Below are 14753 nucleotides of genomic sequence, written 5' to 3'. Positions count from 1 at the left end.
TCGCATTAGCAACAGCACCTCAGTCTATTGGCCTTTTAAAATTTTAATTTTGACTCATAGTGCAGAGTCTCTTTAATAGCTGGTATCTCAGAGCCCTCAGAGATCTACCCAACCCTTAACTGAGCAGCTGCCATTGCTCTGACTACTCCAAATCACACTGGTATGGGGAGGCTATTTTCAACAGTCAGACGGGCATTACACCATTGTATTCTGTATACTATTATGATTCAGTTAAATATGAGAACTACACACAATACCTGCAGCACAATATTTTTCTTTTAAAAGTTAGATATCTCTTAGTAGAAGAGAGGTTGAAGGACCAACATCTGGATGTTTGTTGCAGAGTGGCTATTGAAGGTGTGAAACAGGAAACCTTGGATTACAAGTAGAGCCTGAAGAGATTTTATAAAATGAAAAACAGGAGGCACAAATGTTCACTGTGAGGATGTGACATCTGTAATGAGGTGGTCTGGAAAAATCTTTTTGTGTTACATTTCTTACTACTACTCCTATTCTGTAAATAGAGCCAGTTTTACTTAGACTGAAACACATTTTAAAACTATATCACTGTCACTGTTTTAATGAAGTTATATAACATCATACATATCATAGCGTGGTTTCCTGGAGTATGCAGGTGGGGCCTCATGCATCTGCTTAGGACTTAAATCAAAAGAAAAAAAATGCAAATCATGTATGTACTATATGTGTCTGTAAATGCTCATTTTAAAAGAACAAACTGAACGAACACACCCACTAGCATACACTGTATATGTGAAAATTTCACGTACTGTTTGCACTAGTCACTAATGCATGCAGTACATTGTATTCAGGTGTGTTTGTTTACTATATGCTTTAGAGCATGACGTTTCTGTTAAGCCCGGAGAAAGAAGCAGTGAGTGTGTTATGTCATCAGCATTACACTGCTGACAACAATAGGAACACATTGCAAGCTTCCCAGCACACACAGAAAATTATACAGAGAATAAAGAGATAATAACACACCAGGCAAATGGCACAGAATACATTTAGAGCAAATATTTACTACTGAATCAAAAAAAAGATATTTGCTACACATTTCATATCATGACTGCAACAAGTTAATTACACATGGCTTTTCTTCTTCATAATGTGGCACCCTAATAATAGCACGCAGGGAACAAAGAAATGGCCCAATTCAATAACATTACAGACAATTAACTACTTCAGTGGTATTTTACAGTTATTCTTGTCATGCAGGTCTGGAACCTGGCTCTGTGGGTCACTGTAGTCACTGCTGGAGTAATGTGCTGACCCCTGAATGCCTCGGCCCATATTATCCTTTTGACTCTGCCACACTGACCGATTACCCATGAAGCGCTAAACTGTGCAGACCGACTGACAGACAGCACGACTGCCAGACAGACTGCGGTTGCCAAAAAGAGACAGGCCCAGAGCCATGAGGTCACAAAGCACGCAGATACGATGGTAAGTCTGACAGCCTGGCAGCTACAGAAAAACTGTCTCACTATTCATATTTTATAGACATCAAATTTAGCTTGATGATCAGATCAGATGATGCTATTTGTTTAGGTTTATGGGTCTGGGGTTTCCCATTTTACAGAGATAGAGACCTTGTTTATGTAGCCTAAATACGAGCTAAGTGCTCTCATATCCTTATACTGTTACTTTTTCAAAGTTTGAACAACCTGCTCTCAATTAGCCGTTTTTATGATACAGTAATATCTTAAACGGCAAATTCTAGTTTACCTGAAACCTCCTAGTACTCTTCGTCTGTGAATATGTTATCAAGTGGCAAGCAACATCTTTTAGCTAGTTTTTGTATGCAATGGTCAGCACATACTGTATTTGGATCAAAGGGATAAATAAACCAAATAAATACATACTTCCTTCACAGTAACTGTTCATTTAAGAGACCAATGAGTTAGCATGGATGACTAAATGAAATAGTGCTCAGATCATGCTCTTCATACTAAATACTGGTTGTTTTCCTGGAGGCTGTAGGCTGTAAACAACTATATTTGAAGTAGATTTTCAGTGATTGCACCCTGGATTGCAACCACAGAAGTGGCGTTACATAACCGCATGATGTGGTGATGCAGACAACAACAACAACAACAGTTTGGCTACACAGGCTTAAAAAGGCAGCTGAATGAATTGGACTGCTTAGCTAACCAAAGGATTTACTTGGCTTTCATCTCTTTTAACCCACCGTCATTAATTAGGCTTTGGCTGCTCTCCAATGTCCATCCAGTCCCATGCCAAGAGCAGACTGCCTAGAACCACTCCTTGTGGTGAGGACATCCAAGTATGCAGCACGAAAACCAATCATGAATAGGCACAGTTTGGTCAAAGTTTGGCACAGGCCGTCAAAGCAACTATTCTAAGTCCGGGACATGATTGAACCAGTCAGTCTCCAGCCAATTTTGAGCCCTGGATGGCATCATTAAGGCAGGAGTCCACAAAAAACAACAGACCATCAAAGGAACATCTTGACCACCCCACAGCACTTGGCAGACACAGAGTAGTTTACCAAAAGAAAGTTTGCTGTTTGGAAAGCGACTGATTGAATGTGGTGATGTGGTGCCCTGCATGGCAGAGAGGAGCAAAGAAAGAAAGAAAGAAAGGAAGAAACAGACAAACAGTGAAGGGGTGGTGAGAGGGTGTTGATAAAAAATAAGGGTTTGGTCAGCACCAGTAATGCCAGAGACACTGGCAAAGAGGGAAAGTTGTGGAGGCCCAAGGTTCACAGCGGGCTTACTCATTAAAAGGCCGGCCGACCAGCTAAACACATTGGAGGGTGCTTACTCAGATTTGGTGATTTGGTGTCTGGCTGGATTTGGTGTGTGGCCAATATTTTTCCACTATTGCTCCGGGGGTGTGATCTTCAAGAAGTAAATTTAGGTCAGTCAGGCGTCAGGGTGTCCACACATACTGAGTGTGATGCAAAATGGCTTATCAACAGATCACCATGGAAATGTGCGTGTTGCCAGGATGATGTGGGGTATAAACATTAGGTGAAACTAGATTGTGTCTATTCAGTTTTTTTGGTGTGATAAAATTGAAAAAACCTCTTTAATTTATGTAGGCTTTAGTCTAACCAGTAATGCACCTGCTTCTTATGAATAAATACTTCAGGATCCTTCTTCATGTGCAATTAATTTGCTGCTAAAAGCTTTGTTTTTGGATGCACATACACCTACCTCTGACATGTTTTGGTCCATCTAACTACAATTTGAACATCTGGCACTTCTGGTAATTCAGGTGTAAAGGTTGTTAGAGAGACAGAATACAAAAGACTCAGAGAGAATGAAGAATATGAATGAGGGAGGCAAATGGAGGGCAGCACTGCAGGAGACGCTTTGCCACTGAAAGACACTGAGTGCGGGAATTCAATCATCTAAAGGCTGAAACATTTCAGAAACCCTCCTGTGATTCTAATCCTGTTAGATACACACCCACACAAACATAGAAACATAGCAAGCATGCAAATACACTCACACACACAATTGGGGGGGTATTTTCCTGGCATCTCTCTAACCTTTGTCAAACAAGGACAGCGTAGGGGTGTTTACTCTGCACTCAGCTGGCACAACTCACAGAAGACACACACACACACACACACACACACACACACACACACACACACACACACACACACACACACACACACACACACAGCTCTAATCTGAATGCTTCTGAAGCTTAGACAATGCTGCAAATATAAAGAGAGGACAGCGTATGAGTACTACTAGAAATATTAGGTCCACTAATACTAGATATACTAGTATACTACTAATAGCAATGGATTATTTGTTTAGTCTTATCAACTGTACATTAGGAAATTTTAATGAAAATGTAATCTCTTTCAAGAAGCCACTCGGAAACAATGATATAAATCTTTTTCTAATTATTCTGTTTTAAGCAAAGTCTTTTAAAAAAAAGTTGCAGTATTTTAGTATGAGTACACATATGCCACCAGTGTCAAAAGATACCGTACTACAATTAAAATACAATATAGCCTACATTTCTTCAGGATACAGACAAAAGTCCCTTTCCAAGCTTGCTGCATCTGTCAGTGCAGTCAAAAGATTCATACCAAGACTGCTTTTATTAAACACACAAATAAGTGACTGTTTTCCATGAAAACAACATGTCAGTAGTCTGTCATATGAGCAACTTAAACCGGTCACAGGACCAAAGGCATACTCCCCAATGACAAACACAAACAACAACATATGCAAAGACATGTGTCTTATTTATCAGCATCACATGCTGGTATGTATGTGTATCAGGGGTGCGCAAAAAATAGATTCACATAAGAATCGCGATTCTATATCTGCCAATTCAGAATTGATTCAGAAATTCCAAGAATCGATTCACATTTTTCAGTCTTGCCACGACGCTGTTTTCCATTTTTTCCTGACATAAGTTAGCTCGCTAAATCCCATAGATGGCGCAATGATGTCATGCGGGTTTTCACCCAGGCCCAACTCTGGGGGCAAGAAGGAAGTGAAGTGTATGTCATGGAGAGACCACGAGCAATGGAGCACTTGACAGAAAACAAATACAACCTGCTCAATCAGCAATGAAGGCAATCATTTGAACATATTTTGGATTTTACTATCTCGAAGGAGAGAAGGAGCTTGACAAGACTAATGCCATTATCAGGTGTTGCAGTGCACCTCCGCAGGTTTGTGCGGTTGTGGGCTTATTTATTTGTAACAGTCAGAAAATAATGTTTTATTGATCTGATTCACCAGCTTCCTCACTAACGTTACCACCGCTCCCTCTCCTCATCCACTCTAGCTCGCTCGTCCACTGCTTCTCTCGCTCTCTCTCGTCTTTTTTAAAATGAGTCAGGAAGCTGTCAGCAAAGCCTAACTTTACTTTTTAATCAAACGAAAATAAATGTCCTCCCGTCTTTCTAGTACTGTTTTTGTCTTCCCTCATCGGAGGGTTGTACAGCATTACAGTTTGCATTTCTCCAAAAGTTGATTATGGTTCAACTTTCTCACTGCTGCCCCCACCCCCGCAGCTTAACGCACAACCATCTGCTGCTAGCTGGTTACCTGATGATTGGAATGAGAAAGTCATTTTCTCTCAGTAAAAAACCTAGTCTCCTTGGAGCTTATGACAAACTGCCAAAAACGAACCAACGAGATACAGCAGTGACACAAGTGTTTGAAACAACAGTTCTGTATATTGAAACAGTCAATAAAATTCAGTAAATAGCCAAACTACTTTATATTCATGTAATAAATATACAAATGTCAATAAGATAGTTCTCTGCATGAGAAATTAAGAAATAGAAACTAAATCGGTTATAATAATCATCTGCTTATAGTGATCAATTTGACCAATCTAATCAATTTTCTTGTTTGCACTTTGCAGCTAAATGTAACGGGCAGCTATTGCTTATTTGATTTTGTTATTTGAAGTATGAATTTAAGTTATTATTTGGTTTTGCACTAGGCAGTTTATCTTTGCAATCATTTTTATTTTTGTATTAAGTATTCATTTGACCCTTTGTCTCAGGGCCGCTTTGGTTTCCTGTTGACTAAGTGGACTGAAGGAAAATAAATCTTACTCAGGTTGACATTGAGCAGCAAATGTTAACATTTGATTCAGTGATCTTTTTTATTTGAGACCTATAAAAGTGTCTACTGCAGTCAAATGGAAAGAGTTACTCAAAACATCAATCTAGAATCAAATCTATGAATGTATTGAGAATTGATTTAGAATTGCGAATCAAATCTATTTTGAATCTCGAATCATTTTGAATCGCGAATTGATTGTGAATCGAATCGTGATCCCAAGAATCGGAATTGAATCGAATCATGAGATTTCCTGAGTTGTGCACCCCTAATGTGTATGTGCTCTATGTTCAGACCAAACTCCAGCTGAGAAAAAAAACACACTACAGTTATTGTGAGGCTTTCAGCTTCCCACCAATCAATGCTCACTGCCACACCTTCATCCTGGCCTAAGCATGTATTGTAGCATGTAGTATGTAGTAATTACTTGAGCACATTAGCTATGTTATTTTATCCACACAATCAAACTCACTCACAGAACAAAACAAGGATGCACATACACAAAGCAGACACAATGATATGGATACACAGGCTTTTTCCTGGCTCAACCATGACCTATTGAACCTAAACTTGATTTATATATGTTTCCTAGGAATAAAGAATGTCACCCGGGCCAGGTCACGAGCAAATGCACAAGACCTAATCTACACACAGTGAGTGGAAGTGAACTTTTAGTACTTAACTCACTTCAAATTAAATCCATGTGTCTATACATTCTAAAGGTTGACATGTTTTTTTGTGTCTAATGACACATGATTTATGTGGAATGATCCACGTGTTGTAAGTACAACATTTGCAGTTAACATTCTACAATAAATAACAAAAATAAACATTTTAGAAATAAAATTTGTTCAAGTCTAATTTTTTTTTTTACTTTATTTTTATTTAAAGTTTTCTGATTTTTGCAGACAGTAACACAACATATAGAAATATTTGAAAATTCATCACAAACAATGGTTTTATACAATAACAAACATGCCCATTTTTCATAAATCAAATCATACATTCTATACGGTAAGCCTATAGCTCTTTCTTGTGTTCGTTGTTGATTATATGTGACCACTGTTCATTTTGTCCAGTTGGAGGATATGAGCTGCTTGCTCTATTGCTACTAAATCTATATACTCTTAGAACCAGTTAGACACACTGTAACTGTTCATCTTCTGTATTTTACAGTTCATCAAGACTATCTTACAGCTACATGCAGATGTAATAATAATAATAATTTGATTTTACATTCTATAGTTGTTTTCATAGTAAACATACTGCTGGTTGAAGGGAATGTGTACATTTAATATGGATGAAAGTAAAAGAATTACATCTTTAATAACCACTTTACATCAGGGCAAAGCCATATCAAGTGCATGAGTCTGCCAAAATCACCACAGCCATGCCAGCAAATTTCTGAAATAATCTGATTAATTTCCTTTATTCTACATGGTGGTTTTACTAGAATGATTAACAAGATTGCATGCATCCAGTAGATACCACTGTCTCCAAAAGTGATATGCACTGCATAAACTGAAGCTGTTGAGAGAACCAGGATATAAATGACCAGTTTAATGCGAATGAGAGCACAGATGTATGCATGCTTATTTTAAAGCTGCCTTGTGCTTGTTGCACAAGATTTAATGAATGTAACCCGTGGATATGTAGCACGTAACATTTTGACTCAAATTAGACACCAAACACATACAGTACCTGCATTCTTCAGACGAGTGCAACAGGAGTTAATTATGTGTATTATGCTTTTAATGTCAAGCGCTAATTAGCTACTGTATCATTCTGCTACATTTCTTTTCAGCCTGATTCAACCTTTGCAATTACAGTGAGCACTGATGCAGGATTCTTTATTTTAAGTTTATTATTGCAGAAATGCTCAGCTTTTGTATAAGCTGTACAGAGTACATAGACAAAGTAGCGATATTAGGCAGGGCGCCTATAATTCTCTACAGTAAGTGCAGTGGCCTTCCTTCACCCCATGAACCTGTATACTGGCTGTGAGAAACAAAGAAACAAACTAATTTATACTGATAAGAGTCTCTCTCTCCTCCCGCTTGCTTTGCTCTCATCTTTTCTCAATGAAGTACAGACACTCCAGTGTCACGGGGCTATTTGTGGTTAACATGGTTGTTTTCAGTCTGAACCCATCATCTCTGTTTCACACACACACACCCATACATAAACACACACACACACACAAACACATACACTAACACACACACACACAAGCACACAGTCTATTTGTGAATGAAATGTGGGCCAGACCATTGTGTGTCTCTTTGAAGACAGAGAGCCATTGTTGAAAAGGACTTTAACCCACAGCTTCCTTCCCTCTCTCTCATTCCCTTCTTGTCATCTAAAACTTGACATGGCTAGGATGATGCAGTGCTCCCACTGGTGGGTTAGTTTGCTGAAACTGACTTGCAACCCTGCTATGAGAGAAAAATGGTACTTCCTCACTATTTTACAATGAAAAAAGAGGCATGCAGGGCTGCTTATGTAATAACTACTGGATAATGTGATTTGTCAACATACAAAAGAAAGTCCCCCCTCTATGTTAGTTATTATGAACCAGTTGTGACAACGTGTCATTTTGTGTTAACAAAGGGTGAAGTGATGTCTCATTCTCCCTTCAGAGGCCTTTCTACTCGTATTACTCCCTGGTACTGTATGAATAACCAACAGGATTAAGAGCAAAGGATTGTCAAACAGCCTTTCAAGCAAATAAGACAATGCAATTTCAACCAAATGTTTTCAATTAACAACATCTAAACTGCAGTGATAATAGACCCATCTTGTAGGATAAAAGCAGGATTACAACACACTACCTGTTATTTGCAGTTACTATTTGACCCAAGCCTCAGTGTGCCATATGGTTCAACCTTCCTTATGCATATTCAGTGCTGTCTGTCTCCTTGTTGCAAATCAGATCAATTTACAGCCTGCCATTGATTCTTTTGGCTCCTGTTCCTTCTGAATGTTGATAAATATTAGATTAAAAGCTATGCAAGCAGGAAACTAGTTTACTGCTAGCAACAGCCAACCTTACACTAATATCTCCAGGCAGTTCATTCATCTAAACATTACAGAGCTTTAGGTCACTTGTGCAACTCCGGTTCTCAAAGTAGTATGAGTGAGATGTCTCACAATGGGATAGGCCCCCCTGCGTATTCCTCAGAAATATGGGTGTAATAGCACATGTATTCGTCCTGAACCATTCGGTACAGGATGTTAGGTTCAGTACGTAACTTTCCTCAGTTTGGTATGCTCAGTGACCTAAACAATTATAAAATAGAAAATAGTTTAATAATACTCTTACTCCAACATGCGGAACAATAATTCTAGAGCATGAGTTCCACCTGAAATATTGTGGCAGCGCACCACTTAGCTGTAGCATGCTCATGTATGTATGCTAGCCAGCTTAGCCAATGTAGTCTGATTACCCTGGTTACTCTGTAGTGTCATTGCCGTCAGAATGACATAACACTGGCCGAGTACATCACTATTAGTAAAATATGCTCCATTTTCTCCGTAGTGAAACAATACCACGTCTCCCCGTTACCCTCCCCTCTCTGTGACGGCTCACTTTTCAATCTGTCTTTGAGTGAAGCTGTTCAGAACAAAGATAAAAATATTTGGTTTCTGATGTGGTCAGACAGCACGTCGTGAGAACCAGATCTAAGAGAGGAATATGTAGTTAAAAAGTATTAAAGTAAAAGTAGTGGTTTGGTCCCTCTGACTGATATATTATATATGACATCATTAGATTATTAATACTGAAGCATCAGTGTGTAAGCAGCATGTTACTGTTGTAGCTGCTGGAGGTGGAGCTAGTTTTAACTACTTTATATACAGTTAGACCATAAATCAGCATAAAACAGCTGTCAGCAGGTGTCCTGAATCCTTGCAAGATGTAGAATACTTGTTTTCCTTTTCCACTACAGCACAACTAATCTGTTTCAGTAATAGTTTTGGCCAATGAGCCAATTGTTGGATGTTTACATTTTTCAAAATAAAAAACAAAATGTTATTTTTTACCTTTTTCTGCTGTACCGAAAATGTACTGGATCGTGAATTTTGTGTACCGCTACATCCCTACTCAGAAGCACTTATCTCATTACACCAATGCTGACTAGCTGGTGATTGCAATGTCCATGTCAGGTGGTTCCACCTAGCTTTAAATAGCTTACACTACGACACATCCGTTATCCAAAATAAGCACCTCTTCTTGCTTCGCCCCAATAAGAGAGTTGTCTGGTGGGATATCTCACTCATACTACTCTGATGGAGGCTCCCGTATTGCCAGACAGGCTTATCTAAGCAACCACCAACACCCAAACAGTAGTACTCTGTTCCATCAAGGGCCCTGAGCACAGTATTGCGTGAGTCACACACAGAGCAGAGACATCCACTCTATAAAACCAGACAAAAGTGAGGGGCAAAGACCAGCTTGCCTCTGCACAAATGTCCTGAATGGAAACCCCTCAAACAAGGCCCAGGATGTGGCCAGACCACAAGTGGAATGAGCTTGCAGGCACCGGTGGGCCTGCAAGCTAGAGCAATCGCCCCCACAACCCAGTGGGAGAGCCGTTGCCTTGTAATAGGTTTTCGTATATGGGGATTGGTTCAGGATACAAAGAATTGGTCACTTCCCGAAATCCCTTAGCCTGGGACAACATGCAGGAGTTGCCCCAGCTGTTCGCACAACTGTTGATAAATCTCCACCAGCCAGTGGAGGAGGATTACGGGCAGCCATACATGAGTGAGCGTGTCCATGCCGAGAGGTATGCCTAACCCTCACATTGAGAAGAACAGCGGACACTGTGCATTTTGTCTTGATGCAAATAGAGTCCCTTCTCTGTATAAAGGCGTGCCCCTGGACAGCAGATCCACCACCAGGTTCAGGACTACTGAGACATGTGTTGCTCTCAGAGAGTTGCTTGCAACTCCATAATATCAGTCTGCATGTCAGCGTGTGTAACTGACGGGAACACAAACCCCCCTGAAAACTATATAAGCTCCCGTTGTCATGTTGTCTGTTCTCACCAGGACATGGTGCCCACTGAGAAATGGAAGAAAGAACTTCAGGCTGAGAAACACCAACAGGAGCTCTAATTTATATGGGACTGGCGGTAGTGGAGAGCCTTGTCCTCTTTCTTCTTGGTCTCACATCACTGCTGCATGGAGGCCAGGACAGTGCTGAAAATGCTGTTGGGCACCATCGGTTTGTCTGTCGGACAAGTTTGCCAAGTTGAGCCACCTGGCTCTTTTCTGCAGCACCCTCATCCCCATGGACCTGCCCATGGCCTCGACCACACAGCACTGCACACAGAGGCAAATGTCCAGTATGCCTGGTATGCCGCGAGCATAGAGGACACGTTCAGTACCCTTACTGCCAAAGCCGCCGCTCTGTAGGCCCTTTCAGTCATGGCAGACTGGAAGTGGTCTGCTTTCAACAGCAGTGTGGGGTTCCTGCAGGACGCTGTCGACAGCCATGAGTGGAGGTGGGCTGCGACAAGCAGCCATATGGAGCAAGGCATATGGAGAATACCGAGCTTCTCCATGCCCTCGAAGTCCAGGAAGAAGTGGCCCTTTCACAAGATAAGACCTCATCCAGCAGCTAAGGGAAGACTGGGAGCAGCTGTCTTGCTGCCCTCTTGCCCTGGGGCAATTTCTTCCCTTCGTAACGGGATCTGGTTACCTCCATCACTACTGAAAGCCAAGGGATGTTCAGCCTGGATGCTGCACATTTGCACATGTCCTGCATAGCCATGCTGGGGACAGGAGAAGCTGGTGTGCTCTAGTCCCCATCTCAGGAGACAGACCCAGCTCCAGGCTTTGCAGCCTGAGTGGGAGTGACAAACAATTCTTCTGATATGAGGAGTTCCGAGGTGTCCTCATAGTTCAGTTCCACCATGTCTTCCAGAGGCTGTAGCGCCGTGGCTAGGTCCCGCTGTGAGCCCCAGCTAGCGCTACTGCACGGCCTGGCATCCATGTCCTTCCCTCCCTGTCCCCATTGTCGACATGCATGTCGCCAGCAGGCAGGTGAAGGTCGTTACCTGACAAGCTAGCTTGGCGTGCAAACTGTTGTCTAAGACTCTGACAGTAAAGCAGGCATAGTGCCTGCATGAATGGGGATTTCGATGGCCAGCCAGGCAAGTTCAAGCCTGAGGCGGCACTAGCAGACCTGGTGTGTGTCTTTGCTCAAGATTTTGTTACTGCAGTGGCAGAGTCAAGTCCTGGAGTCTCTGTCTCCTCTGGTGTGAGGTAGGGTGACGTCCATCTTCACTAGCAGGTGTACTAACGGAGAGGAATGGGAAATCAGCTGGCGTGCTAATCCCATGGGAATCAAGCGTCTCCCCAGTCTGCTTGGTGTGCGAGGGTGAACGGAGCAAAGCACTCGAGCTACCGTCGAAAACCTAGCCGTGGTGTGGCTAGTTGAAGAGTACTTCGGTTTATGGTGAAGGCCAGAGAGTTGAAGCGTATCAAGGTAGCTAGCGTCCGGTGACAGAGTGTTTAGCCGAGATAGCTTTGTTCTGTGGACAGTTAAGCTACCTATATTAGAAAACAGAGTGCGATATTCTCTGAAGCGAGAAGAGGTGTTTGACTGATGCCTGCGTTGTAGCGTAAGCTATTTCAAGGTAGGTGGAACCACCTGACATGGGCGTTTCGATCACCAGCCAATCAGGGTTGGCATAATGAGTTAAATGCTTCTGAGGAATATGCGGGGGGTATATCCCAAAGTGAGACATCAAAATGATTACTATGAATGAGAACTTGCATTTATTGAGCTTTCTTTACTTACACAGAGCATTGAAAAAAAGATCATGTAATCAATGAATGTTACATATAATAATGTAGTAATGATGATGCCTAATAAAGAGCATCAATTAAACAATAGCAGTAAAATGTAACTAGTAAAGTAAAGTAACAAACAAAAGAATATCATTGTCTGAATGTCTGTAATACAGTATTTGGGTGAGACTTATGGAATTATATTTTGGGTTTCTTTTGAATATTGCATTGATTTTAATACTGAATTATAGTGGAAGATTTTTTTTTTACTTTGTTGTCTTAATTGGCAGCCAAAATGCCAGAAATATTTAAAAAAAGAAAAGCCCTTAGGTGAGCCAGGCTTTACATACTTATTAAATATGCTGCTATAACATCAGCTACATGTTTTCTATCTGCACTGTGAGCTGCCTTCCTCTAACTGGCTTTATGTGTAATAAATTCGAGAAAATGTTGTAATTTGGCATCAGCTAAAATACTGTCCTGTCAAGTGTAAAAAATAAAAATAAAAACAAGAAGTCAACTGTATTTCATTCAGCAATGGCTTGCTTTTCAAGCTTAGCAATTTTCCTGAAGCAGCATCAGAGGCAGCTGCTCTACCTCGGCTGCATAAATGAATATTACATCAAAGGAACATCAAGGGGAGGCAAAGATTTTACATCCTGCATTAATATCATCCTCAGTGTCAACCTTTAGTCTTATCTATGCTAATTTTATAATATTCTTATCTTCTTGATCTATTTTATAATGAAACTTAATTCTTCTACTGTTAAACATTTGTGTACATCAGAGCCTCCACAAACACAAGAACACAAATTGTTTTGCTTTAGCATGATCGCAATATGTTGATGATCAGCTGCAGTAATTCATTTCTTTCATAATCAAATATAAACAAAAAAGACTGATTGGTATGGAGAAAGACATTCAATCTGATTCTCTGGAGATTAAAAATCTAAAAGATTCTTCAAACACTTTTAAATATATTTCAATAGGGTAAGATGTGAATTTAAAGAATTTGTTTTCTGTTTCAAGAATTTTCATCATGTTCATCATGTGATATGACCTAGATAGTACTAGATCCGTCTCAAGTATTGTCACTTGCCTCAGAAAATGGTCAGAATGAAACTACATTGGAAATAAGTTAAATGAACTCATCAGTCTGGGTTCAAGCTAATTCTGTTTATCAGAACACAGTTAAAGCACAGCTGCCAACTCCTCACATTATAAGATCAAAACATTAAAGAGAATACACCAGCAAATTGTTGAAACTCAAATATTTGCAGTTAAACGTGTGTGTTACCATCTCAAGCTATACTACAATTAATCACAAGATTATTATATATACATGTATATGCATTAATTGCCTTGAATGCGAGAACCCAATGCAAACACAACATGCATGCACTTAGACGCAAACACAAAGCAAAACCCTTGTTATTTATTGTTTTTGCTTCATCATCCATGGAAATGAACTAAAAATCATTGCTCATGTTTTGCCACTCTTCATATATTTTCTCCAAACGTGCTTGCTGGCTGGAACATTGCTTCTGTAGAATATCAGAGGTCAGAAAGGTTAACTCACACTCTTTCATCATGCCGATGTCAATGCAGCGTTTGAGACGACAGGCCTGGCAGTGACGCCGGTTGTCCTTGGTGATGGTGCAGCTTCCATTAAACGGACAGGTGAAGGAGGCTTTACGCTTCATGCTGCGCCTACAGGAGTGAAAGATTAGATTGTTTAGATTCATTTTACACTCATTTAGAATAATTTTTCTCTGTCTGTGGTGGTTAAAATTGAAGGGTCAGAGGGAGATGGCTTTATGCTTACTGCTCCACATTAAAGGGATGTAATAAGCGATAGAAACACGTTATTGGTGATAATGCAACTTTCATGGAAAAAAAATTCAAATACAACATCTAGGTGCATTGTAACCACTTATTATAACCACTTTAATGTTAAGCAGTCGAGATAAAATGAATGCTCTTTTAAATTAATATTTAACTATAACCATAAGCAGTACTCTCAAATTTAAGAGCAAGCATCACAGCATGAGTAATACACTGCCCAATTTATATTTACACTTATTGCAGGTATATGGCAATAGTAATTATTAATTAACATCAGTTTGAACAAGCTCATTCCAGACATGATAAATATCACTGTTTGTTTGAAGTGATGGTGTCTTTATTCTTCTCCCTTCAGCTGATGGGATAAAAATGTATTACAGTATTTCATCAGTGAATCCAATTTAGAAACCCTGATGAGTCAAAGTAAGTATGTCTGTGTCTATATCTATGAACACCATTGAATAATGTATGTTGTTCTGAAAAGAACAATATAAAAGAATAATATACAGGAGCAGC

The 14753-nt window shown here is 40.2% G+C and overlaps 1 protein-coding gene across 2 annotated transcripts in view; it reads right to left on the bottom strand.

Annotated features, from left to right (window-relative positions):
• Nucleotides 1–14753, bottom strand: part of LOC121895956 (vitamin D3 receptor A) — a 112863-nt gene that overhangs the window by 12614 nt on the left and 85496 nt on the right. For both annotated transcript variants that reach the window (XM_042409523.1, XM_042409522.1), the window contains exon 4: nucleotides 13972–14102. In XM_042409523.1, coding sequence (XP_042265457.1) covers nucleotides 13972–14102 — 131 coding nt within the window. The remainder of the gene's footprint in view (nucleotides 1–13971; nucleotides 14103–14753) is intronic.

The sequence above is a fragment of the Thunnus maccoyii genome, chromosome 4 (assembly GCF_910596095.1).
Source record: "Thunnus maccoyii chromosome 4, fThuMac1.1, whole genome shotgun sequence".
In the NCBI taxonomy this organism is placed as follows: Eukaryota; Metazoa; Chordata; class Actinopteri; order Scombriformes; family Scombridae; genus Thunnus; species Thunnus maccoyii.
Note: the sequence above shows the minus strand (reverse complement) of the source record. Positions and strands in the feature narration are given on the sequence as shown.